At 41.6% G+C, this 27233-nt stretch overlaps 4 protein-coding genes across 8 annotated transcripts in view; 2 read left to right on the top strand and 2 right to left on the bottom strand.

Moving 5' to 3' along the window:
- LOC124009268 (high affinity cAMP-specific 3',5'-cyclic phosphodiesterase 7A-like) overlaps positions 1 to 6165 on the bottom strand; it is a 50729-nt gene extending 44564 nt beyond the window's left edge. For all 4 annotated transcript variants that reach the window (XM_046320887.1, XM_046320888.1, XM_046320889.1 and 1 more), the window contains exon 1: positions 5249 to 6165. In XM_046320887.1, coding sequence (XP_046176843.1) covers positions 5249 to 5386 — 138 coding nt within the window. In that variant the 5' untranslated portion in view covers positions 5387 to 6165. The remainder of the gene's footprint in view (positions 1 to 5248) is intronic.
- A 4682-nt stretch (positions 6166 to 10847) lies between these two features.
- On the top strand, positions 10848 to 15042 carry LOC124010253 (dnaJ homolog subfamily C member 5-like). Its single transcript, XM_046322703.1, has 4 exons — positions 10848 to 10968; positions 13278 to 13491; positions 13646 to 13817; positions 14645 to 15042. The coding sequence occupies exons 1-4, from the start codon at positions 10862 to 10864 to the stop codon at positions 14728 to 14730; spliced, it is 579 nt and encodes a 192-aa protein (XP_046178659.1). The 5' UTR covers positions 10848 to 10861; the 3' UTR covers positions 14731 to 15042.
- Positions 15043 to 15735: 693 nt separating this feature from the next.
- LOC124010120 (E3 ubiquitin-protein ligase TRIM63-like) lies at positions 15736 to 25775 on the top strand. 2 transcript variants are annotated; one of them, XM_046322481.1, is made up of 9 exons: positions 15736 to 16103; positions 16454 to 16629; positions 20182 to 20362; positions 20694 to 20789; positions 20985 to 21218; positions 21514 to 21536; positions 21622 to 21746; positions 22019 to 22377; positions 24220 to 25775. In XM_046322481.1, exons 1-9 carry the CDS (start codon positions 15936 to 15938, stop codon positions 24313 to 24315), a joined length of 1458 nt encoding a protein of 485 aa, XP_046178437.1. In that variant the 5' UTR covers positions 15736 to 15935; the 3' UTR covers positions 24316 to 25775. The 2 variants fall into 2 exon arrangements, with proteins under 2 accessions (XP_046178437.1, XP_046178436.1); XM_046322480.1 differs by having other exon boundaries at positions 21986 to 22377.
- On the bottom strand, positions 24408 to 26108 carry LOC124010121 (corticoliberin-1-like). Its single transcript, XM_046322482.1, has 2 exons — positions 25999 to 26108; positions 24408 to 25598 (listed from the first exon to the last, which is right to left on the bottom strand). Exon 2 carries the CDS (start codon positions 25576 to 25578, stop codon positions 25063 to 25065), a length of 516 nt encoding a protein of 171 aa, XP_046178438.1. The 5' UTR covers positions 25579 to 25598; positions 25999 to 26108; the 3' UTR covers positions 24408 to 25062.
- Between the last annotated feature and the right edge of the window lie 1125 nt (positions 26109 to 27233).

Below are 27233 nucleotides of genomic sequence, written 5' to 3'. Positions count from 1 at the left end.
TTCAGCTGGATCTTCACAACTAGCTAACTAGCTAACCGCACCCCCGGATGATTACTCCTGGCTAGCGTTTCCATCCACTTAGCTTGAAGCTAGCCCAGCCAGAGCTCCTGTGCTACCACCGAAGCATACTCCTGGGCTACAATATCCGGACCCACGACCAGTCTATCGATGTCACCACATGAAGAGGCATAAACAGACTCACCCCATCGTGACGTCCCCCAAAGACTAACTTTCTAGCCCTTGCTATCTGCTTGCTTGCTAATTCGGCCTGCTAACTGCTAGCTTGTTTAGCCCTGGTCCGCTAACTGCTACCTTGCTCAGCCCCGGCCTACTAACTGTTAGCTTGTTAGCACAGGCCTGCCAACTGTCTGAATCGCCACGTCCCCAGCCAGCCAAACCACTCACTGGACCCATATTTTACTTTCAATCTCTTTTCGATTTTTAATTTGATTATACCTTCCGGTAACCTGCCTCACCCAATGTGATACGTAATCGCTATTATTTTTAAAACACATTCAAGAACCTCCAGAAGCTAACCAGCTAACTAGCTACAAGCTATTTAGTCATTGTTAGCCACTGCTAGCGGCTTTACCTTCTGCACAGCCAGCCAGTTTTTTTTACCTGGATAATACTCGCCAGTCCCATCCACCGCTGCCCCCTGGACACTGATCGCTTGGCTACATAGCTGATGCATGCTGGACTGTCCATTAATCACGGTACTCCATTCTGCTTGTTTATGTTTTATCTGTTGGCCCCAGCTGCACTCGGGCTCTGTGTGTAGTTAATCCGACCCTCCCTGCCTAGTCAACACCATTTTACCTGCTGTTGTTGTGCTAGCTGATTAGCTGTTGTTGTCTCACCTACTGTTTAGCTAGCTCTCTCAAATGTCAATATGCCAATGTTAATATGCCTTGTATACTGTTGTTCAAGTTAGTCATCATTGTTTTAGTTTACAATGGAGCCCCTAGTTCCACTCTTCATACCCCTGATACCTCCTTTGTCCCACCTCCCACACATGCGGTGACCTCACCCATTACATCCAGCATGTCCAGAGATACAATCTCTCTCATCATCACCCAGTGCCTGGGCTTACCTCCGCTGTACCCGCACCCCACCATACCAGTCTGCACATTATGCCCTGAATGTATTCTACCATGCCCAGAAATCTGCTCCTTTTACTCTCTGTCCCCAACGCTCTAGGTGACCAGTTTTGATAGCCTTTAGCCGCACCCTCATACTACTCCTCCTCTGTTCCGCGGGTGATGTGGAGGTAAACCCAGGCCCTGCATGTCCCCAGGCACCCTCATTTGTTGACTTCTGTGATCGAAAAAGCCTTGGTTTCATGCATGTCAACATCAGAAGCCTCCTCCCCAAGTTTGTTTTTACTCACTGCTTTAGCACACTCTGCTAACCCTGATGTCCTTGCCGTGTCTGAATCCTGGCTCAGGAAGGCCACCAGACATTCTGAGATTTCCATACCCAACTATAACATTTTCCGTCAAGATAGAACTGCCCCAAGGGGAGGAGTTGCAGTCTACTGCAGAGATAGCCTGCAAAGTAATGTCATACTTTCCAGGTCCATAGCCAAACAGTTCGAACTACTAATTTTGAAAATTACTCTCTCCAGAAATAAGTCTCTCACTGTTGCTGCCTGCTACCGACCCCTCTCAGCTCCCAGCTGTGCCCTGGACACCATTTGTGAATTGATCGCCCCCCATCTAGCTTCAGAGTTTGTTCTGTTAGGGGACCTAAACTGGGATATGCTTAACACCCCGGCAGTCCTACAATCTAAGCTAGATGCCCTCAATCTCACACAAATCATCAAGGAACCCACCAGGTACAACCCTAAATCTGTAAACAAGGGCACCCTCATAGATGTCATCCTGACCAACTGGCCCTCCAAATACACCTCCGCTGTCATCAACCAGGATCTCAGCGATCACTGCCACATTGCCTGTATCCGCTACGGAGCCGCAGTCAAACGACTACCCCTCATCACTGTCAAACGCTCCCTAAAACACTTCTGTGAGCAGGCCTTTCTAATCAACCTGGCCGGGTATCCTGGAAGGACATTGGAAAGTTAAGTTCCTCGGTGTACATATCACCGACAAACAAATGATCCACGCACACAGACAGTGTGGCGAAGAAGGCACAACAGCGCCTCTTCAACCTCAGGAGGCTGAAAAAAATGTGGCTTGTCACCGAAAACCCTCACTAACTTTTACAATTGAGAGCATCCTTTCGGGCTGTATCACCGCCTGGTACGGCAACTGCACCACACACAACCGCAGGGCTCTCCAGAGGGTGGTGCGTTCTGCACAACACATCACCATGGGCAAACTACCTGCAGTCTAGGACACCTACAACACCTGATGTCACAGGAAGCCAAAAAAGATCAAAGGACAACAACCACCCGAGCCACTAGCTGTTCTCCCCACTTCCATCCAGAAGGCGAGGTCAGCACAGGTGCATCCAAGCTGGGACAGAGAGACTGAAAAACAGCTTCTATCTCAAAGCCATCAGATAGTTAAACAGCCACCACTAGCATAGAGAGGTGGCTGCCTACCTACAGACTTGATATCAATGGCCACTTCAATAAATGGATCACTAGTCATTTTAATAATGCCACTTTAAGAATGTTTACATATCTTGCATGACTCATCTCATATGTACAGTTGAAGTCAGAAGTTTACATACGCCTTAGCCAACTACATTTAAACTCATTTTTTCACAATTCCTGACATTTAATCCTAGTAAAAATGACCTGTTTTAGGTCAGTTAGGATCACCACTTCATTTTAAGAATGTGAAATGTCAGAATAATAGCAGAGAGAATGATGTATTTCAGCTTTTATTTTTTTTCCCCATTGCATTCCCAGTGGGTCAGAAGTTTACATACACTCAATTAGTATTTGGTAGCATTGCCTTTAAAATTGGTTAACTTGGGTCAAATGTTTCAGGTAGACTTCCACAAGCTTCCCACAATAAGTTGGGTGAATTTTGGCCCATTCCTCCTGACAGAGCTGGTGTCAGGTTTGTAGGCCTCCTTGCCCGCCACACTTTCAGTTCTGCCCACAAATTTTCTATAGGATTGAAGTCATGGCTTTGTGTTGGCCACTCCAATACCTTGACTTTGTTGTCCTTAAGCCATTTTGCCACAACTTTGTAAGTATGCTTGGGGTCATTGTCCATTTGGAAGATCCATTTGTGACCAAGCCTTACCTTCCTGATGGATGTCTTGAGATGTTGCGTCAATATATCTACATCATTTTCCTACCTCATGATGCCATCTATTTTGTGAAGTGCACCAGTCCCTCCTGCAGCAACGCCCCCCCACAACATGATGCTGCCACCCCCATGCTTCACAGTTAGGATAGTGTTCTTCAGCTTGCATGCCTCCCCCTTTATCCTTCAAACATAACGATGGTCATTATGGCCAAACAGTTCTATTTTTGTTTCATCAGACCAGAGGGCATTTCCCCAAAAAGTATGATCTTGTCCCCATGTGCAGTTGCAAATCGTAGTCTGGCTTTTTTATGGCAGTTTTGGAGCAGTGGCTTCTTCCTTGCTGAGCAGCTTTTCAGGTTATGCCTATATAGGACTCGTTTTATTGTGGATATTGATAATTTTTGTACCCGTTTCCTCCAGCATCTTCACCCGTTTCCTCCAGCATCTTCACAAGGTCCTTTGCTGCTGTTCTGGGATTGATTTGCACTTTTCGCACCAAAAGTACTTTCATCTCTAGGAGACAGAACGCGTCTCCTTCCTGAGCGGTATGATGGCCGAGTGGTCCCACTGTGTTTATACTTGCATACTATTGTTTGTACAGTTGAACGTGGTACCTTCAGGCATTTGGAAATTGCTCCCAAGGATGAACCAGACTTGTGGGGGGGGTCTACAATTTTTTTCTGAGGTCTTGGCTGATTTCTTTTGATTTTCCCATGACGTCAAGCAAAGAGGCACTGCGTTTGAAGGTAGGCTTTGAAATACATCCACAGGTACACCTCCAATTGACTCAAATGATGTCAATTAGCCTATCAGAAGCTTCTAAAGCCAATTTTTAAAGATGTTTAAAGGCACAGTCAACTTAGTGTATGTAAACTTCTGACCCATTGGAATTGTGAAACAGTGAATTATAAGTGAAATAATCTGCCTGTAAACAATTGTTGGGAAAATGACTAGTGTTATGCACAAAGAAGATATCCTAACAGACTTTCCAAAACTATAGCTTGTAAGAAGAAATTCATGGAGTGGTTGAAAAACAAGTTGTAATGACTCCAACCTAAGTGTATGTAAACTTCCAACTGCATATACTGTATCCTTCGGTATCTATTCTATTGTATATAGCCGCTGTCTATTGCATCTTAGCCGCTCTGTCATTGCTCATCCATATCTTTTTATATATTCTTATCCCATTTCTTTACTAGATTATGTGTATTAGGTTTCGTTGTGGAATTGTTAGATATTAGCTTTTGTTGTGAAGTTATTAGATATTACCTGTTAAATACTGCTTCACTGTCGGATCTAGAAGCATTTCGCTACACTCGCAATAACATCTGCTAACCATGTGTATTTGACCAATAAAATGTGATTTGGACTAGTTAAAAAGTTTACTGTGCCATCTTTACAAGTTATACAGAGCTGTTGGAGCCATACAGAAACACTTGTCAAAAACTGTCTTTAACGCATGTCATGAAAAACAAGGCCTCTACTGTGCAATGTTGTCAACAGTCCAGACCAGAGCACATGGAATATTGTGGTTCACTATGGGACAGATGAGCTATGTTGGTTCACTTCAATAAGCTTCAATGGATCAAAACCTCTAAGCATTACAGATAAGGGGGGGGGGGGCTTAAGACATTAGTACAATAATATCACGGTAATGTTTTCATTGGTCACATTATTAGGGATGAGGGTTTTGTCACACAGGTCAAGTCAGGCATCTCACTGATCTAAGAGACTATGATAAAGATTTATAAAGATGATAGATCAGTCCACTGTGAGCTTTCCTGTGGAAGGGTCAACTTGATCAAAATGATGCGATAACAACTGTGATAACAATTAAATTGGTGGGCCACTAAAAATGTAAACAGGTAAAGGAATATGGCTACTTTGTTTCCATCAAAATATATACCTATACAAATATTTCCTGGCAGAAAGCACAACTCCAACCTTGACTTGATAGCTGAAAATGAAAGCATCAAATTGTTTTTGTTTATTCCCCAGATCGCTATTTCCTTTGCTCTTACCTTGGCCAGCTGTCTTGGGGCAGGTCCACCAAAAAAATAAGAATTGGAGCTGAAGCTAATGGCTCCCCTGCGGCTGAGAACATGTTTAGGAACCGGCCTGTCTAGAGGCAAAACCGGTAACTGATAACATACTTCCATTGAACAGTCAAAGCTCAGTCCAGCTCAAATTGCAATAAAAAAGCAACATAAAACTAATAAAAAATTGCATTTAAGCTGCTGGCACAACTGAAAATGTGGTAATTCCAATAACAGTTCCACTTCCCTTTATTTGTGTCGAATAGAGTTATTGAGTGTAGAAGAAATGGGTTGTTCACTTTTTTTGATGCATCAAACTTGCACGTCACGTTGTCGATAGCAATCCAACTGCTCTAATATTGTGTTCCAATATCCATATTTTATCCATTTGGATTTTTCCCCATTATTCCCCTACTGAACTCAAATCCGGGCCTGAAAACGGAAAGGCCTCTTTCTTTTTGGTATCTCTGTAATAAATTGCTTCCTCATATTTAACAATGTATCCTTGTTTAATGAGGACTGTGCACGCCAAAGCAATCAAAAACAGACGATGAAAACCTAGACGGAAAAAATATTCCGAAAATAAGAGCCGTCATCTACAATGTTATATAAAAAGGAAATGTACAACTAAATGTGTATTTATTCTGTCCCTGCTTGAAGTGGTGGTGGTGGTAGGGAAAGTATTCCGCATGCATTCAGTCCATTTCACCGCGTTGCTGGCATAGATTACCGTAGCGCACAGACTGTCCATGTATCATCACGGGGTTAATATGGGTTCTTCATGACCGTACACTCCGAAAAAAATAATTTACCATGGGTCCAATAATTAACAGTAACAACAAAGGCTTCAACGCCACCGGAGTCCGTGTATTTCCTTTCGCTGACTCTACCCTCTTCCCAAACATAAATTCCCACCAGAGGTAGGTGGAGCTGTCGACTATCTGATGCGCCCTGTCTGAAACGTCCAATTGTATTTATCTATGGAATGTTACCCTCTTTGTGATTGGATGAAGAGGAACTGTTCATATAATACATATAAATCTATTGGCAGCATGGAAAGCGCAGCGCTCTCTCGTCCCACTTTGTCACTGTCGTACAGTGGTTCCCAACCAGGGGTACTATGACCCCGTATTTGATTGAGTAGGTCTTGTTTGTTTAATTACTATTTGTTTTAATTACTATCCCCAAATGACCCTGTCACATATATAATGTCTTTATACACTACATTGGTTTTCTTATATTAAAATACCAATTGTACAGTGTAAACTATTTATTTATTTAACCTTTATTTAACAAGGCAAGTCAGTTAAGAACAAATTCTTATTTACAATGACTGCCTACCCTGGCCAAACCCTAATCCGGGCGACGCAGGGCCAATTGTGCACAGCCCTAAACTACAAGTAACATGATTAGTGGATTATTGCAGAGATAACTGTTGTATCAACGGAACGGAATGTAAATGTGGCTTATATTGTCAAGATATGTGTAAACCTACTTTGAAAGAAATCTAAGTCAGTTATATGTTAGTCAGTTATATTTTAGTTGAAAACTAATGTTTTTTCTTGATGTGTGTCTTTATTGCATTGTTGTTCTACATTGTTCAGATTCTAAAGGAAGTCTAGAGGACAGCCTAGATGGAGTAGGGGTGAGGAGTATAGGCAAACCTTCTTAAAGGGGAAATCCGCAGATGAATCAATAACAAAGCAGACACCCCACCTCTGTTTTGGTAAAAAGCTGAGGGATGAGCCTGGAGAAATGTAACCATTCTTAAATTCATAGACAGAGCTATGGTTAGATTCCAGGCTGTATCACAACCGGCCGTGATTGAGAGTTCCATAGGGCACAATTGGCCAAGCATCGTCCAGGTTTTGCCGGGGTAGGCCGTCGTTGTAAATAAGAATTTGTCCTTAACTGACTTGCCTGGATAAATAAAGGTTAAGTAAATAAACAAATAATTTTACCTTTATTTAACCAGGCAAGTCAGTTAAGAACATATTCTTATTTTCAATGATGGCCTGGGAACAGTGGGTTAACTGCCTGTTCAGAACAACAGATTTGTACCTTGTCAGCTCGGGGGTTTGAACTAGCAACCTTCCGGTTACTAGTCCAACCCTCTAACCACTAGGCTACGCTGGAACCCCAATATATCAAAATTATAATCTTAAATGTGTTGAGGATATACAGGGTTTGTTTACATTTAAATTGTTTACAAACATTGGAGTAAAACAAGCTTATATTTAGGGTTCTGATGGTGTACGTCAGTTGAACTAAGCTCCACCAGGTGTATCTCACTGATCATCCCTAAAGCCAACACCTCATTTGGCCGCCTTTCGTTCCAGTTCTCTGCTGCCTGTGACTGGAACGAATTGCAAAAATCGCTGAAGTTGGAGACTTTTATCTCCCTCACCAACTTCAAACATCTGCTATCTGAGCAGCTAACCGATCGCTGCAGCTGTACATAGTCTATCGGTAAATAGCCCACCCATTTTTACCTACCTCATCCCCATACTGTTTATATGTATTTACTTTTCTGCTCTTTTGCACACCAATATCTCTACCTGTACATGACCATCTGATCATTTATCACTCCAGTGTTAATCTGCAAAATTGTAATTATTTGCCTACCTCCACATGCCTTTTGCACACAACGTATATAGACTCTCTTTTTTTCTACTGTGTTATTGACTTGTTAATTGTTTACTCCATGTGTAACTCTGTGTTGTCTGTTCACACTGCTATGCTTTATCTTGGCCAGGTCGAGTTGCAAATGAGAACTTGTTCTCAACTAGCCTACCTGGTTAAATAAGTTATATTCTTCAAGAATCCTGATTGGCGCAGCGGTCTATGGCACTGCATCTCAGTGCTAGAGGCGTCACTACAGACCCTGGTTAGATTCCAGGCTGTATCACAACCGGCCGTGATTGAGAGTTCCATAGGGCACAATTGGCCAAGCATCGTCCAGGTTTTGCCGGGGTAGGCCGTCGTTGTAAATAAGAATTTGTCCTTAACTGACTTGCCTGGATAAATAAAGGTTAAGTAAATAAACAAAAAAATCAATGAGTACATATAATTAATTCATAAATCCAGACATGGATGTGGCATCTGCAGATAGGCCCTTTAAACAAATATGTCATTTGCAGAGAGTAATTTGACTAAAGCCCTTAACACAGGAAACATGCCCGACAGAACATAAAACACGTTCTCCCCTTCCTAAATGGCACCCTATCCCCTATATAGTGTACTACTTCTGAGCCCTGGATTTGAGAGAGAGAAAAAGCCTCATCAAATTATGAGCTCTTGATAGGATAGGGGAGATATTATTTGGAAAAATAACGTTGTGCTAGTGTATGTGTGTGTGTGCGTGCCTGCCTGCGAGCGAGAGAGAGTGTTCCAGTCCAAAAGTAGGTCATGCATGGGAGCTCCAGGCCAGCAAAGGCAAGCTATTGGACAAGGATTTACATCTGCAGCCTAACTAAGTCACAGTGCTGATGCTGCAACATGAACTCACCACATACAGTACAGACCTTATGGCAGCTAGCTTGTGTCAAGACAGATAGAGGAATCAAAGAGAAAAATAACACCAACCTTGTAGGTACTCCATTTCACAAGCAAAATGTTGTTTCACATTTTTTAAGGATTCTTTTAAATGGATGTAAGATGTGTTTACACTAATACACTTTTCTACATCATTTCATGTTCTCTGTGACTGTAGCTGAAGCTTTACTACACCTATTATTCCAACGGCCAAGTAAAAGGGTATTCATTTCACTTAATGACTTCCCCGACGCAGTGTTTTCACCACAGACTAGTCCCAGTGTAGACATGCTTTTCATCAGCGGGACCCCTGAGGAGCCAGCCAGGAAGCCACTAATAGCGCACAGGTGAGTCTTCCATCAGGGTGTTTCCCAGGAGGCCTACACTTGTCTGTCTGTCTGTCTGTCTGTCTGTCTGTCTGTCTGTCTGTCTGTCTGTCTGTCTGTCTGTCTGTCTGTCTGTCTGTCTGTCTGTCTGTCTGTCTGTCTGTCTGTCTGTCTGTCTGTCTGTCTGTCTGTCTGTCTGTCTGTCTGTCTGTCTGTCTGTCTGTCTGTCTGTCTGTCTGTCTGTCTGTCTGTCTGTCTATGCGTGTGTGCGCGTACTGAATGCTCAGTCACCACCATCACATGTCATCCCACAGGGAGGAGTCAGAATAATAATTATGGCTCAGAGATTAGCAGAGGTGACCTCTAATCAGAATCAATGACAGGGTTTTTTTTTCTCCCAAAGGAAACTTTGTCAGAGGACAGTTCGTAAAACAGGAAGGACTAACTATTCACTCCTCCTGCCATATGTTCACTTTATCAGCCATATGCCTTGTGTTCTCAAATTTGAATCTTTATGTCAAATCAAATCGAAACACATTTTATTTGTCACATGCGCCAAACACCGTGAAATGCTTACTTACAAGCCCTTAACCAACAATGCAGTTTTAATACAAATAAGAGTTAAGAAAAAAAAACAAAATAAACTAAAGTAAATAAGTTACACAATAAAATAACAATAACAACAACTGGGGTACCAGGACTAAGTCAATGTGTGGGGGTACTGGTTAGTCCAGGTAATTGAGGTAATATGTACATGTAGGTAGGGCTAAAGTGACTATGTATAGATAATAAACAGAGAGTAGCAGCAGCATCACAGCAAATAGTCTGGGTAGCTATTTGATTAATTGTTCAGCAGTCTTATGGTTTTGGGGTAGGAGCTGTTAAGCTGTAACTGGCATTACATTATATGTACAACATTATATGGCATTACATTTTTTCCAAGTTCTTCAGTGCCTCCAGACTGCAGTACTGTAACAGTACATTAAACATTCCTGTGAGTTTGTCACCACCCTGCGATGAAAATATGGTATTACATAAATCAGTCACAGTAAGCTACAACAAACCTTTGCAAACTGGAAAAAGTAGTCTTCACAACTATCCTCCCCTAACCATTTCCATGAACTACTGTATGTGGCACTATTTCCTATGAAATGGTGACTGTAGGCCCTACCTTAAAATAATTTCATTTTGAACAGAAATCACAATATTTTTCCTCAATAAGAGTTACTGTCACGGCTGGCTGAAGGACTGGACCAAGGTGCCACCCCTACCCAGGAGTTGTCAAGCCTACATTCAGTCACACAATTCAAGCAGCAGACTGTGTTGGCTGAAACCTGATCAAGGCTACACAGGAGTGTATAGCAGGCCCATTGGTGGCCTGTGAAACTCAAGCCCGCTTGTTTCTGAAGGTTTTATTTCACTGCGTCTCAGGTTTAGTCTCACAAACAGTAGCTAGCGGTCCACTGCAACTCCATCATTACCATACACCTCACCAGGTAGACAGAGGACTTTAACTGAGGATTATAATACTGTAAAGAAGTAAGATGGCTACTGCAGCATAATATTAGAACCAGGAAGCCAGGTATCTATTTTGGACCTTTGGATGATAATTTCTTGATTGTGCATTTCTTTGCTGTCAAGTAAGAGTTACATGGTTTGACTGAGTGTATTTTTTGTAATAGTTGTATTGGTTTGAATCTAATTGACCCTCTTTCTCCAGCAGGTAAATGGTTGTAGGATGTCTGAACCAAGGCAGCGCTCCCTGACCACCTCGGGAGAGTCTCTGTATCAAGTTCTGGGGCTAGAGAAAGGCTGTAACCAAGATGACATCAAGAAGTCCTACAGGTGGGAATTGACAACAAAGGCACCAGCAGTTCACATTGATCTATCTATCTATCTATCTATCTATCTATCTATCTATCTATCTATCTATCTATCTATCTATCTATCTATCTATCCATCTACATCTACACTGACTGTACAAAGCATTAATTAAGAATAAAATAACATTTTTTTCACATGCGTAAAATACAACAGGTGTAGACCTTAAAATGAAATGCTTACCAACAATGAAGAAAATATTTACTAAATAAACAAACGTAAAGAATAAAATAAAAAGTAACAAAATAAAATAACAATAACGGGGCCACAAACAGGCAAATAACAGCGCAGTACAACAGTGGTGTGCAGAACGGCATCTCGAAGCGCACAACTTACCGGTCCTTGACGAAGATGGCCTAATGCAGCAGACGACCACACTGGGATCCACTCCTATCAGATGAAAACAAGAAGAGGTGGCCCCAGTGGGCACGCGATCACCAACACTTGAGAATTGAGGAGTGGAAAAACATTGCCTGGTCCGACGAATCCCATTTCCTGTTGCGTCAAGCTGATGGCAGAGTCAGGATTTGGCGTAAACTGCATAAGTCCATGGCCCCATCCTGCCTGGTGTCAATGGTACAGGCTGGTGGCGGTGATGTAATGGTGTAGTTCATGTATTCCTGGCACACGTTAGGTCCCTTGATACCAATTGAGAAACTTTTCCAACCCCCAAAGAATTCAGGATGTTCTGGAGGCAAAGGAGGGTCCAACCTAGGGTGTACCCAATAAACTATCACATCTACACTGAGTATTAAGAACACCTGCTCTTTCTATGACAGACTGACCAGGTGAATCCAGGTGAAATATATGATCCCTTATTGATGTCACTTGTTAAATCCTCTTCAATCAATGTAGATTAAGAGGAGGAGACAGATTAAAGAAGGATTTTTAAGCCCTGAGACAATATACATGGATTGTGTGAATGTGAATAGACAAAAATATGTAAGCACCATTGAATAGATTTTGGTAGTAGGTGCCAAGTGCACCGGTTTGTGACAATAACTGCAATGCTGCTGGGTTTTTCACCCTCAACAGTTTCCGTGTGTGTCAAGAATGGTCCACCACCCAAAGGGCATCCAGCCAACTTGACACAACAGTGTTCACACACACACACACACACACACACACACACACACACACACACACACACACACACACACACACACACACACACACACACACACACACACACACACACACACACACACACACACACACACACACACACACACACACACACACACTCATTGGAGTCAACATGGGCCAGCTTCCCTGTGGAATGCTGTCGAAACCTTGTAAAGTCCATGCCCCGACGAATTGAGGCTGTTCTTAGGGCAAAAGTGGGGTTGCAACTGAATATTAGGAAGGTGTTCTTAATGTTTTGTACACTCAGTTTATAGGTATCATATACTGTATTCCACATGAGATGTTGGGAAAAAATTATGTTATACTGTAGACACTCGTACCGGGAAGAATCACATTTTCCATTGCAGTGCTAGGAATATGGAACCAAATACTGCACTTTTAACTAAATGTAGTACACTAAGTGAATTTGTTCAAATACTTATGACAACTTCAAATTGGGGTCTAGATACATAAAGTTCTTCCATTTCTAAACGGTAAACATAATAAATAAAAGGTGACATTCTGTGATGTCGCTTCATAAAAAACATTTGATCTCAAATCCAAAATGCTGGAGTTTAGAGCCAAATTAAAAGTTTTATCTTCACTGTCCAAATAAATACATAGGGGAGTGTATGTGTTATGCCCCTATGACATATTTTGTTGGAAATGGTACCTGACATGATATTATTAAATGCAGACACGAATAACCCCTAATGATATTCATGTTTTATATTCTCTGAACTGTATTCATTCAGTATCTTGAATGAATTAGCCATTTTTATGAACATCACTATCTTTGAAGTAGTTTATAATACAAAAAACATCCATTTTTGTAGCATGTTCGCTCAACTCATCAGACACCACATCTCCTCTCTGTTGTCGTCTGCCAGACACTAGATGGGGCAGTGGACTTAGCTCCAGCAGAGCTGATCAAATAGTACATTAACTAACCTATACAAACAAGGGTGTGTCTAGATATGTCAATGAAATATCAGCCAACAGACAATACAATCTTTATCTTTGCACATTATCTCTCATCCAGTTTCTGAAACCACAAGCGAGAGCTTCACCAAGTTCTGCTGTCCATTTTCTACCCTGATTTTTGATATTATTGTGTGTTCATTGATTTACTTTTGAACGCCTTTCAGAAAATTAGCTCTGAGATACCACCCGGACAAGAACCCTGACAACCCAGAGACGGCAGAGAAATTCAAGGAGCTCAATAGCGCGAATTCCATTCTGTCAGACATCACAAAGAGAAACATCTATGACAGCTACGGCTCCCTTGGCCTTTACGTGGCCCAGCAGTTCGGAGAGGAGAATGTCAACACTTACTTCATGCTCTCTACCTGGTGGGCTAAGGTGAGCCGTCACAATCATACAGAGTCCCTGGATGATTTGCTGTGAGTCCCTGCATGTGTGTGTGGTTGTCTGTGTGTACGTCTGTGTGTGCATTAGTTGATGATTGCATGTTGGTTTCTTTGTGTTGTGTTAACCTATATCTCTCTCCTGTCAGGGTCTCTTTGCCCTGTGTGGCGTGATAACGGGGTGCTACTGCTGCTGCTGCCTGTGCTGCTGCTGTAACTGCTGCTGTGGGAAGCTGAAGCCCATGCCTCCTGGAGAGGGAACAGACAGCTATGTCTCCCCTGAAGACCTGGAGGAGGAGATCCAATACGACATGGAGACTGGTGAGGGGACACACTCAGTGAGGGCACACACACACACATGCACACACACACATATACACACACTCATAAGCACACACAGGGTCACACACACAAGCATTTCACACTTGAGGAGGGCAAGGGGCAAAGGGAACAACAACTCATATAGTTAAAGTGTACGGCTTGCAAGCACCAATAGACAGATGGTCCCGTTACACCACTAACACACTTCACAAGAAGGAACTGATGACCAATGCCCACATGGTAAGGTGAGCTTACTTTACACCATCCTGGAAACTCATAGCTACCCTAGCCGCTACAATTTCAACAGCACAATATTCATATAACATCCATTTAGGTATAGCTGATAGAGAAACAAATCTCTGTTTATAAATTACAATTCTCACTGTGAATGTTAGTTCATTACATGTTCAAAAATGCATGGGAAGCAGTGTAGCCGGATAAATAACTAATTGTTTTTGGACAACTCATCAATTATGGGAAGTTAAGGAGTAATTATGTACAATGTGTAAATGTCTCCCCGCAGTTTCAACAACAAGTAGATGTGCTAGATTTGTGTTGATGCGATACATCCTTCTTGTGCCAGTCAGAACCATTTCCTATAACCTCTTAGGAAAATAATAGATGAACAAATCATTTCTAAACATACCTTTACATCTTCTGCAAACAACAAACAAACTAAAACATACCGTTAAATAGTTTAACATCAAAGTGTCCCTGAACAGAATGAGAGGAAATACCACAATAAGAAGGACAAATGTATCTTTGCTGATCATCTGATATTGTAGGGATTCTCTGTGTCCTTAATTCACACTGTTGTTTAATCCTAGATGTGGACACTCCGGTTGTGCACCAGCCAACTAATGCCAGTGAGAAGACACAGTTGATTGGGGACGGCCACCGAAGCTACACCTGAACCTGGATGTCTATAATCAGTAGCGGCACTAGACTACATAAACACTACACAGCCTATTTCTATGTCAATGGCTGTTCCCACACTCAAACCCAACTGCAATGTCTGAAAATCACTGCTTTTGGTTGTCTTTATTCACTTTTCTTGATTTCAGTTTTGGGGTTTTCATTGGATGTAGTTGATGTCATTGATCCCCTGTAAAAACCAATCCATCATCTCCCATTCACTGAACTAAACACTCTGGAGGGCATTGGTTTTACTTGTCACCTACAGTAGACTGCAGACAGCTCAGCGTGGAAAGATGACGTGTCAGTATAAAATACAACTCGTGTATTTTGTCAAAAATTAAATGTATGATTTTATCTATCTATACAGTCAACATGAAATGGTATTGGATTATTTTGGTATGAGTGTGATATATATTTGTTTTAAGTCTTCATCCTGAGGAAAGGTTCTTAGTCAATGTGGGACTGCGGCATTACTTACAGTGTCTGCGTAGTGTAATTCCTTAATTTGTTCCGCAATAGATCATGTTTGTCATTGGGAGGTGGACTGGAGTCTTTCAGCATTTTGCAGATGTAGGCTAACTTGCATGTTTTCGACAAAAGCATTCTTGCATTATAGTGCAATTTTTTGAGATTGACAACTCTAAACATAAAATGAAGTCCGCTAATCAACAGTCAAAGCAGGGACTTGCCTGTGTTTGTTAGAAAGGCTCCACCCGGGGTGAAGTCTAGACACAGCTCTAGGATCATTTCCCCCTCCCCCAATCCTAACCTTAACCATTAGTGAGGGAAATGCAAAACTGACGCAAGATCAGCGGCAAGCGGCTATTTCAGCCTACTCTGTTTAGTGGAGGTATGGGCCTACCCCTTCCTGTTTCAGAGGTGGTAACAGCTGGACTCCCTAACCCTTCTCATGACATTTTCATATATGGGCAAGTAAGCATGACAACCATTGACGTGGAGGTTTCTAAAAACAGCCTGTGACACTCAGTGGATTGCCAGCTAGGGAGCAACGCGATCTGTTAGAAGAAACTTTGAGGACAGCAACGAGCGCCTGAGCAGGCCCAGCGACTCTGCATTGTTCAAAAGGAGTAGACATCTTTGATATTTGCCAAGTTACTTCTTTAGGGATTGGGGGACCATTGGGGGACCATTTGTTGGTATCCCTAAAGACCAGTAGAGTCTTTGTTTTTCCACTGTGCAATGAGTATCTCTCTGGGGTATTCACATTCCACAAAGCAAGACAGCACCATGGACAGCTTGGAGAAACAGCTCATTTGCCCTATCTGTTTGGAGATGTTTACCAAACCGGTGGTCATTCTCCCTTGTCAACACAACCTTTGTCGAAAATGTGCCCAAGATATTTTCCAGGTAGGTTGGTTATTATACAGCTGAACTTTTCACTTTTAACCTTTACTGTTGTCTCTTGGTAGGCTATGTAAAATTACAAAACAGTTATAGTGAAGGTAGTGAAGGTATTGCTCATCCTTCAATTGTCACTGTTTAATTACCACTTATTTGGTCATGTTAAAAAGAAACAAAAAGTGTTTTGTCATCATGTATACCTCTTGAAACTATACCATTTCCAGATTCACCTAGCACACAAGTTCAGTAACCAATGCAAATACTACTCACCTATATCAGACAACAGTAGGCCTATATTTTAAAAAATCCATGACCGGCTTTATCTAACTCCATTACTGCTGTCCTGATCTGTGTAGGCCTCAAACCCTTATCTATCGACCAGAGGAACCACTGTGACTTCAGGGGGGCGTTTCCGCTGCCCATCCTGCAGACATGAGGTGGTCCTGGACAGGCATGGTGTCTATGGCCTCCAGAGGAACCTGCTGGTGGAGAATATCATTGATATGTACAAACAGGAACAGGAGTCCTCAAGGTGAGGGAAAAAAGGCCTAATAAGAGAAGACAATGGGCCTAAAACAATGGGCCTAAAACAATGGGCCTAAAACAATGGGCCTAAAACAATGAGCCTAAGACAGGCAGGATATCATTGATATATACAGGAGTCCTCAAGGTTAGACACTACAGGCCTATTTAAAATGATTGCGGCAGACAATCTAGTCAAAGGCAATCAGTAGTAGTCCCATGTATGTCTGGCCCATTAGACATACAGAAACGCCCCACACCAACAAATCTGGGCTTCAAGAAGACTACATATTATCCAAAACAACATATAGAATGAATCTGAATACTACTGATGGGAAATTGAAAATGAAAGGAGAATATACAGAATGTACAAAACATTAAGAACACCTGCTCTTTCCATAACATATCTGAATCCATGTGAAAACTGTGATCCCTTATTGATGTCACTTGTTAAAATTCACTTCAATAAGTGTAGAGGAAGGGGAGGAGACAGGTTAAAGAAGAGTTTTTTAAGCCTTGAGACAATTGAGACATGGATTGTGTATTTGTGCTATTCAGAGGGTGAATGGGCAAGACAAATGTTCTAAGTGCCTGGTAGTAAGTGCCAGGTGTAGCGGTTTGCGTCAAGAACTGCAACGCTGCTGGGGTTTTCACGCTCAACAGTTTCCCCTGTGTATCAAGAATGGTCAATTTCAGTTTAATTCACCAGAAAAAAAACGGAAAAAATTATACAACAAATATTGTGGTTAAAATCAAATAGACCATTTTTTTAAAGCATTCATTTTTTATTCACTTTTTTTTTAAAGAAACAATCTTTGTAAATTATATCATGAATAGGACTGGTGGAGTTAAGTCACACATGCAGCTAACATATGGAAATGCCTGCTCTACCCGAAATTACAAGTAACTAATTGCAGCATTAGGGCAAAAATGAAAGAGGAAAGTGGAAGGAGGAAAAAGTAAGGAACTGTCGGACCTGCATTAAAGACCATAAAATCGTGATAAATAAATAAGCCGACCAGTTTCATTGAAGGACCAAAAACATGACAACTGTGCCATATACAGTTGAAGTCAGAAGTTTACATACAACTTAGCCAAATACATTTAAACTCAGTTTTTCACAATTCCTGACATTTAATCCTAGTACAATATCCCTGTTCTAGGTCAGTTAGGATCACCACTTTATTTTAAGAATGTGAAATGTCAGAATAATAGCAGAGAGAATGATTTATTTCAGCTTATATTTCTTTCATCACATTCCCAGTGGGTCAGAAGTTTACATAGACTCAATCAGTATTTGGTAGCATTGCCTTTAAATTGTTTAATTTGGGTCAAACGTTTCGGGTAGCCTTCCACAAGCTTCCCACAATAAGTTGGGTGAATTTTGGCCAATTCCTCCTGACAGAGCTGGTGTAACTGAGTCAGGTTTGTAGGCCTCCTTGCTCACACACGCTTTTTCAGTTCTGCCCATACATTTTCTATAGGATTGAGGTCAGGGCTTTGGGATGGCCACTCCAATACCTTGACTTGATGACGTCTCTGGAAAGACATCATTAGACACTCTAATCAAATAAAATAAAATAAAATGTATTTATATAGCCCTTCGTACATCAGCTGATATCTCAAAGTGCTGTACAGAAACCCAGACTAAAACCCCAAACAGCAAGCAATGCAGGTGTTGAAGCACGTTGGCAAGGAAAAACTCCATAGAAAGGCCAAAACCTAGGAAGAAACCTATAGAGGAACCAGGCTTTGAGGGGTGGCCAGTCCTCTTCTGGCTGTGCCGGGTTGAGATTATAACAGAACATGGCCAAGATGTTCAAACGTTCATAAAGGACCAGCATGGTCAAATAATAGGTCTGGGTCAGGTAGCATGTCCGGTGAACAGGTCAGGATTCCATAGCCGCAGGCAGAACAGTTGAAACTGGAGCAGCAGCACGGCCAGGTGGACTGGGGACAGCAAGGAGTCATCATGCCAGGTAGTCCTGGGGCATGGTCCTAGGGTGCAGGTCCTCCGAGAGAAAGAAAGAGAGAAAGAGAGAATTAGAGAGAGCATACTTAAATTCACACAGGACACTGGATAAGACAGGAGAAGTACTCCAGATATAGCAAACTGACCCTAGCCCCCCGACACATAAACTACTGCAGCATAAATACTAATGTACATGTCCTCTTGCTCAGTTGTGCACCGGGACCTCCCACTCCTCTTTCTATTCTGGTTAGAGCCAGTTTACGCTGTTCTGTTAAGGGAGAAGTACACAGCATTGTACGAGATCTTCAGTTTCTTGGCAATTTCTCGCATGGAATAGCCTTAATTTCTCAGAACAAGAATAGACTGATGAGTTTCAGAAGAAAGAGTCTTTGTTTCTGTCCATTTTGAGCCTGTAATCGAACCCACAAATGTTGACGCTCCAGATACTCATCTAGTCTAAAGAAGGCCAGTATTATTGCTTCTTTAATCAGGACAGTTTTCAGCTGTGCTAACATAATTGCAAAAATATTTTCTAATGATCAACTAGCCTTTTAAATTGATAAACTTGGATTAGCTAGAAGTGATGGTTGCTGATAATGGGCCTCTGTAACCCGTTTCCAGCTACAATAGTCATTTACAACATTAACAATGTCTACACTGTATTTCTGATCAATTTGATGTTATTTTAATGGACAAAAAAAATAGCTTTTCTTTAAAAAAAATGATATTTCTAAGTGACCCCAAACTTTTGAACGGCGGTGTATGTTTTCAAAATACAACTTCTGTCACTAAATATACACTGTAGACTCCCTACAGAATATGAATCTACAGTATCTACATGTAATTTACTTACTGTAACTATATTAATGGTAGTCTCTGGAAAGACGTCATCTGCTCTTGCTATTTTTGCGTAATCAACGTCATGTTATTGAGTACATTGCAGCGACAAGTTGAATAAAATTTTCACATGGACACGTTGTTTGAATCGGTGTGAAAAGCACTGCTCTGGGTACCAACAGTGTGGGAATCAATTAACAATGATTTACATAGCACAAGTGGACTATTAAAAACAGTTATTCCAAATGTTAACATACTCTTGGTTGCCAAATAAACATAAATTACAAAGTAATGGCTATTCTGACTTGCCAACATTCCACGAGGAGAAAGTCTGTCTGTACCACATTGTTTTATTTACTTTTAAGTGACATTATTATGGCTTAAAGAGAGACACTTAGTCTTTGAGTCACCAAGACATCGTTTTTGTGACTTTCCAGTGTGACGGACGTTACTGTGCTTGTTTAACAGCATAGCTTCCTCGCTCACAAACCCAGGTTAACTCGGTTAAACCAAGGCTGTTGAGTTTTTAAAAAGGTCACAGGGAAGTCTTTGCCAAATGTGTAGTGTTACACTCTTAGAAAAAAGGGTTCCAAAAGGGTTCGCAGCTGTCCCCATAGGAGAACCCTTTTTGGTTCCGGGGTAGAATCCTTTTTGGTTCCAGGTAAAAATACTTTTTTTTCCTAAGAGTGTATTAATCTGGATCCTCTAAGTATGACTGTAACCTGTACTGTAGCCCTCTGGTTCAATCTGCAGCAGCAAGCCTGAGCCTGAGCCTGCCAGGTGTGACCAGCCCATGTGTGAAGAGCATGAGGATGAGAAGATCAACATCTACTGTGTGACGTGTGGCGTGCCCACCTGCTCTCTCTGCAAGGTGTTCGGAGCCCACAAAGACTGTGATGTGGCCCCAATCAACACTGTGTTCAATAAGCAAAAGGTTAACTTATTTATTTGACATATACTGTCTATCTCTTTTTAATAACGATGCTTTACAGGTATAAACTCTTAGCATTTTTTTTTCTATCTAGAATCTAGGTAGAACCCTTTTGAGTTCCATGTAAAAACCCTTTACACAGAGGGTTCTACATGGAACCCAAAATAGTTCTACCTGGAACCAAAAAGGGTTCTTCAAATGGTTCTGCTATGAGGACAGCTGAAGAGCCCTTTTAGGTTCTCGATAGAAAAAAATGAACAGAGTATCAGAGTTGGTACATACAACGTCCTTCTTTGTGAAATAATGATGAACCTCCTGTGTGTGTGTGTTTCAGACTGAGTTGACTGACTGTATAGCCATGCTAGTGGGGAACAACGACAGGATTCAAGGCATCATGAGTCAACTGGATGAGACCTGTAAGACCGTTGAGGTGAAGCCATCAATCTTTTCTCCTTTCTTATGTTTCATCTATAACAGCATTTCCACATTGTATAAAACTGCAATAATATTGATGGTAAAAAATGTATTCTTTATTTTTACTCACCCTAATTTTGACTTCTGACAATATCTATGACCCAGTTCTCTGTCGCCTCGACCTTACAGTACAATCATGGCTGTCTTCCAGGAGAATGGCAGGAGGCAGAAATCCAATGTGTGTGAAAGTTTTGATCACCTTTATGCCATCCTGGAGGAGCGGAAAGGGGACATGACCCTGAAGATCAACGCAGAGCAACAGGAGAAACTGGACTATATAAACGGCCTCATGAGGAAGTATAGAGAGCACCTGGAGAACATGGCAAAGATCGTGGAGACAGGGATACAGACAATGGAGGAGTCAGAGATGGCTACTTTCCTGCAGGTGATGACACACTTTTTTTTGTCTGGAAGGGACAAGAATGGCCTTTATCTACAAAGATAACAAATTACTACCACATAAAATAGGCGTCTGAAATTCTGCATCAGTGACATATCAATATTATATAAAGTTATGTACCATGTCTAAATCAAAAAGTGTTAACATGCTATTACAAACATCTTGTCTTCTGAGATGTCTTCAGAGATTTCTTCCCAGAAGACATGTTGTGCAATGTATTCTAATGTTTCACATCAGAGCTTTCTGAGAAATAATTCCTTTCTCACCTTTGCTCCCACAGACTGCAAAGCCTCTTCTACAAAAGTGAGTACACATACCCGTTTGCCAGTTTTAGTCTGTAGGGCTGATCTGTAGAACAGTGTACCTTTGATCTCCCTTTGTCCACCAGGCTCATTGCAGGCACTAACATCTCCAACCTGGACAAAGTGGAGCGTGGCTATGACAACATGGATCACTACGCAGCCAACTTTGAGCGGGAGAGGAGGGCACTGCACACCATAGACTTTGTGAAAGGTAGGGAGTATAATGAGTATTATGAGTACACCACCGCCAGTACACTCTCGTCACCTCCCTTGGCATTTCAATGTTCTTTCACAATGTGACCAAAATCACTTCTTCCAGGGCCGTAGAGACTGTGTTAACTGATGACATACAGTAAATAACAAGATCAAGATCAAATAAAAACTCAGTAGAAGCACTTTCCCATTATACAATATAAACCAATCTTATTTTGAAATCAAATTATTGTTCAGATGATGAAGATGATGATGAGTTTGAGTTTGAAGATGGAGAAGAGGAAGTAGAAGTGAGTGGAGTGACAGGGGTGACCCGTACAGATGTCTCTCCTGCTGCTGCAGTGGCGGCAACGGTTGGGGCCAACCCTCCAAAGCCCCAGCTGACATCACCCCCACCCCTGCCTCAGAGACCTACTGAAACCCTAGGCGACACCGCTACACTGGCCACTCCACAGGCCCCCGTCCATGCAACAACCCCGGTACAATTCCCATCCTTAAACCCAACTCCAACTGCCAGCGCACAGGCCCGCGCCACAACCCCAGTCTACTTCCCAACTTCAACCACAACACCAGTTCAGTTCCCAAACACAGCCCCGGTCAACTTCCCATCAGCAGAGCCACCGACACAGGTGAGAGAAACATTTGTGACACACTACAGCCTAGCCGGGAGATTTACTGCAAATGTCTCAACATAATAAATTATATAATAATAATAACAATACATGAGCCGTGGCTAACTCCATTCTAGCAGCCGTCTTGTAAGGGCCTTTAAAGAGTGTGTATTTCTCAAGTAAACCCCTAGCGCAGTGACAGTCGAGGTCACATTTGAGTTCACTAACCGTATGGATATTGGGCGGCAGGTAGTCTAGTGGTTAAGAGCGTTGGGTCAGTAACCGAAAGGTCACTGGTTTGAATCCACGAGCCAAGTAGGTAAACAAATCTGCCGATGTGCCCTTGAGCAAAGCACTTAACCCGAATTGCTCCTTGTAAGTCGCTCTGGATAAGAGTGTCCACTAAAGAAAATCTAAAATGAATATTGCTTGACTTTAATCTCCTGCCCTCTGTATGAGGAAAAAAATGGTTGTTGAAACCAGTCAATAACCAGTCTGTATCAGAATATTCCAGTCATTGTTTAAAGCAGCTGTGCTCTGCTCAGCTCTGAGTTAGCCTGCATGGAACCTGGCCTGTGTTACAGAAGGGGCTTTCACCTCAGCAGGAGGCTTTAATGATGAGACACCTGCCTGCTCTGTGGTTGCCGGGGCACTGCGTGTGAGAGGTGATGCAGGGAGGGGGAGGCTGCTGTTTTCATTGGGATAATTATCAGCCACTCTGTTACATGTCATCACCATTGAGTTCATTTACATGTGGAGTGCTAATTTGAATGAGCATATAGTTCACACCAACATAATCAGGTGGATTCAAATTAGAAGTGAAAAGCCACCTGGAACAGTTTGCATTCGTTCCAGAGGGAAAAAAATAGGCTTGGATGGCCTACTGATTCATAGAGGCGATTATCATAAAGGGTCTGTGTGTGTGTGTGTGTGTGTGTGTGTGTGTGTGTGTGTGTGTGTGTGTGTGTGTGTGTGTGTGTGTGTGTGTGTGTGTGTGTGTGTGTGTGTGTGTGTGTGTGTGTGTGTGTGTGTGTGTGTGTGTGTGTGTGTGTGTGTGCGCATAACCTAAAATCATCACCTCATGTTGCATACAATAATTCTTATATTCCTGAAGAAATAAAGCTGGGTTATTTTGTTTCTTCACAGGAATGATTTGTCTTTGTCACAGTTGCGGCTTTGTTTATTGAACTGCATCAGCTTTGGAGACGGATAAAGTCTACAATTATTGAGCTTTTGGGTCGGATATGTTTATTTTTTCCTTTGGGCACTGACTAATACTTAAGCAGTCGATCTATAACACTTAAAAGGTTACCTTTAAATTGAAAACATGAGATGCTTCAATTCAGTGCAATGTTCTTTTATCAGGTCAAATTGCTGTCTGCTATTGTGTACTCTGAGGTTATTGTATTGGTATGATTATGGTAATTCAGGACATCATGTTGATTGATACAGGAAATCATGTGGCTGTGGTTGTGGGTGGCTATGTGTGTGGTGAGATAAACATATATTTTAGAGTCAATTTGTATTTCGTATCTCATAGTAGCTCTTTAGACTACAAAATATTTGATTTCCTTAATGAAATTTGTGTTAATTAGTGCTTTGGATTGTGAAAAAAACTATATTTTCCACTCAGAATGTCAGAATTGTTCCATTGTTTTCGTTCATTTGCATGGACATGTCGACATTTTATAGATTCTGTATTCTGTCCAAATAAGACTTTACTTATTCAATATACATTGCGAGTAATTTGATCCCATTTAGAATCGCCATTCTGAACAATTTACTATATATTATTTGAGTAGCTTCGCAATAGTTCAGTGACACAAGGGACATCTAATGGTTTTGCTCTATTTTTCACAGATGTCCTCTGAATCGGGATCAACTCAGCCAAACACAGATGACAAAGATGGACCCAAACACGTCTTCTCCTTTTCTTGGCTGAACAACCAGAAGTAGATTATCATTTTACCTCAAAACCGTACTGAAATTGTTGTAATACTCCATTGTCTTGATTGAGTCAGCATCCTGCTGCAGGAACGGTTTAAATAAGTACTCTGTTACCGTTGAATAACTGTAATTTATCTGTAAATGCTCTCTAGCACTTGCAGTATTCTCGTCATACTGTGAAAACAAACGTCATTGGGCTGATCTCTGACTTGAGAAAACTGTGCTTAATTTGGCACACCTTTGCGCAATAGATTTCCGCGCCAGTCAGAAGAACAGCCAGAATGTATTTATACACTCAATTTAGGCTACACAGCAAGCAATAAATGTAACTTTTCAACTTTTTTATTACAAATATAAATATTAGACGTTCTCTTGCACAACAAATGTGATTGGTTGCTCATATTGTATTTTATTATCAAACTTTAACCAGTTGTACAATGAAAGGGAATATCAGAAAGAGAGGATGAATGTGTGACTATCAGTATATACAAAACATGTTATGCTTGAATATAAATTAAGACAAAGGATATTTGTTCAGTGTCAGCATGTCAACGGGCTATGTTTGCTTCTAATCAAACAATGTAATAACTATACAGCGAATTACAACTCGATTTTACAGCTCTCGTTTAAATAAATACAAATGATAAATAAAATAACGAAAGTTAACCAATTAAAGAGTAATACAGAAATGGAATAGTACCGTACACTTTGTGCAAGATGTAAACAAATTATTTGGCAAATGTGTTTCTAACACTTTCATTTCCCGAATATGTCCATCATTTTTCGGTTACTATTTGCCTGCTGTGCTAATTGCTCGGCTCGAGCCATTTCTAGAACTTCCCTCAGCAGGTGGAACGTCAGGTCCAAAGAGATCGGTGGCTCTTCGCCCGGCCCGGACCTCTTTCCTCTTTCCATGGAATCACCCATCTGGTTAGCGTAGCTGTTCAGAAACCGATTGATGTCACCGACTTTACCTTGCAGAAGGCGCTGCGTGAGCTGAAGTTGTAAAGCCCTGTTGACCGTTGTTGAGGGCGCAGCAGCTCCAGGAGATGTGTTCGGCGAGGAGGACTGGAGGGCATTTTGATTGGAGTTGTCTAGCCGAATTAAGTACTCCTCTCCTAGTCGCAGAAGAATGGGGAGTTGCTGTTGCAGCTCTGCCTGTAGATTGTGGGATGGATGGACCGCCCAGGGGGTTTCAATAGCTCTACATTCATAGCGAGGTTGGAAGGCACCAAGTAGAGCCACGGCGAAAACGAAGACATTCACCTTCATCTCAGGAGATTGGGAGGAATCTGAGAATGAAATGTAGGTTAATGTGTATCATAATTAAAGTGAAGATGTTAAGTAGCCTAGGCTGGGAGTGTCCCTTTGACAAACAGTTGTCTTTTCATACGCCGCAAAGACTGATTTTGTATTTAACATGTATTTTATTTGCATTGAAAACAATAAAAGCGGTTGCTTATGTTGTATTTGCTTATTTAACTATAATATGTTATTTAATTACTTTTCAATTCCATTTTATGTTAACTATGTCCACCTCATCGAATAATATTATTCAATACTGTATACAAGTATTAAGTACTGCATTTTATGGTAAATATGCTACATTTCTATCAGTAATTAAATGATCTGCAAACAACACCACAACTATTTCCTTAAATTAAACAAAAAAATCAAGTGGTTGTCAAATACCTGAGTTTAACTGTGACAGAAGATGTTTCTGTGAAGTTGCTATGAAAAGGATATCTCTTCTACAATAATTGTGCCTTCCAATGAACCTGCAACAGTGCGTTTTCAAAACAGCATCGAAACAAGACTTATATATCATAGACCTGAGACCATCATCGCGCTCTGACATGAATCATGATGGTCTGCGCAAGCGCTAACGTAAAGAAGTCAAGGCAATACCTGAATATGAATGGGGAGCATCCTTCAGTCCACAATGGTCCCAGAATGGGGTTAATATCAGATGAGTCATAAAGTAATTGGGATGTGTTGTTCTCTAGAGTGCCATTGTTCAACTAACTATTGATGTGGCCTTGCTCCTGAATGAATGAAAAAATGATATGGACAGTGGTACAGGGATAATAGTCAAATGCAATCATCATCTTCACCACCACCATTATCACCACCACCAGCATCATTGTGATACCCATTATAAAGCAAGGCATTTGTTTTGAATGACTCAATACGGTTTGTTCCAAAGTGGATGCAAAATATTACATACTGAACAAATGCAACATGTTTCACGAGCAGACGTAAAATATCCCCAAAATGTTCCATGTGCACAAAAAGAAAATGTCTCTTTAAATATGTGCACAAATGTGTTTATATCCCTGCTAGTGAGCATTTCTCCTTTACCAAGATAATCCATCCACCTGACAAGTCTGGCATATCAAGAAGATGATTAAACAGCACGATCCTTACACAGGTGCACCTTGTGCTGGGGACAATAAAAGGCCACTTTAAAATGTGAAGTTTTGTCACACAAAACAATGCTATAGATTTCTCAAGTTGAGGGAACGTGCAATTGGCGTGCTGACTGCAGGAATGTCCTATGGCCTCCCAGGCCCACCCATGGCTGCGCCCCTGCCCAGTCATGTGAAATCCATTGATTACATTTACATTTAAGGCATTTAGCAGACGCTCTTATCCAGAGCGACTTACAAATTGGTGCATTCACCTTATGACATCCAGTGGAACAGCCACTTTACAATAGTGCATCTAAATATTTTAAGGGGGGTGAGAAGGATTACTTTATCCTATCCTAAGTATTCCTTAAAGAGGTGGGGTTTCAGGTGTCTCCGGAAGGTGGTGATTGACTCCGCTGTCCTGGCGTCGTGAGGGAGTTTGTTCCACCATTGGGGAGCCAGAGCAGCGAACAGTTTTGACTGGGCTGAGCGGGAACTGTACTTCCTCAATGGTAG

This window comes from Oncorhynchus gorbuscha, linkage group LG22 (assembly GCF_021184085.1).
Source record: "Oncorhynchus gorbuscha isolate QuinsamMale2020 ecotype Even-year linkage group LG22, OgorEven_v1.0, whole genome shotgun sequence".
Taxonomy (NCBI): domain Eukaryota; kingdom Metazoa; phylum Chordata; class Actinopteri; order Salmoniformes; family Salmonidae; genus Oncorhynchus; species Oncorhynchus gorbuscha.
The sequence above is the reverse complement of the archived record's forward strand: the minus strand, read 5'-3'. Positions and strand labels throughout refer to the sequence as shown.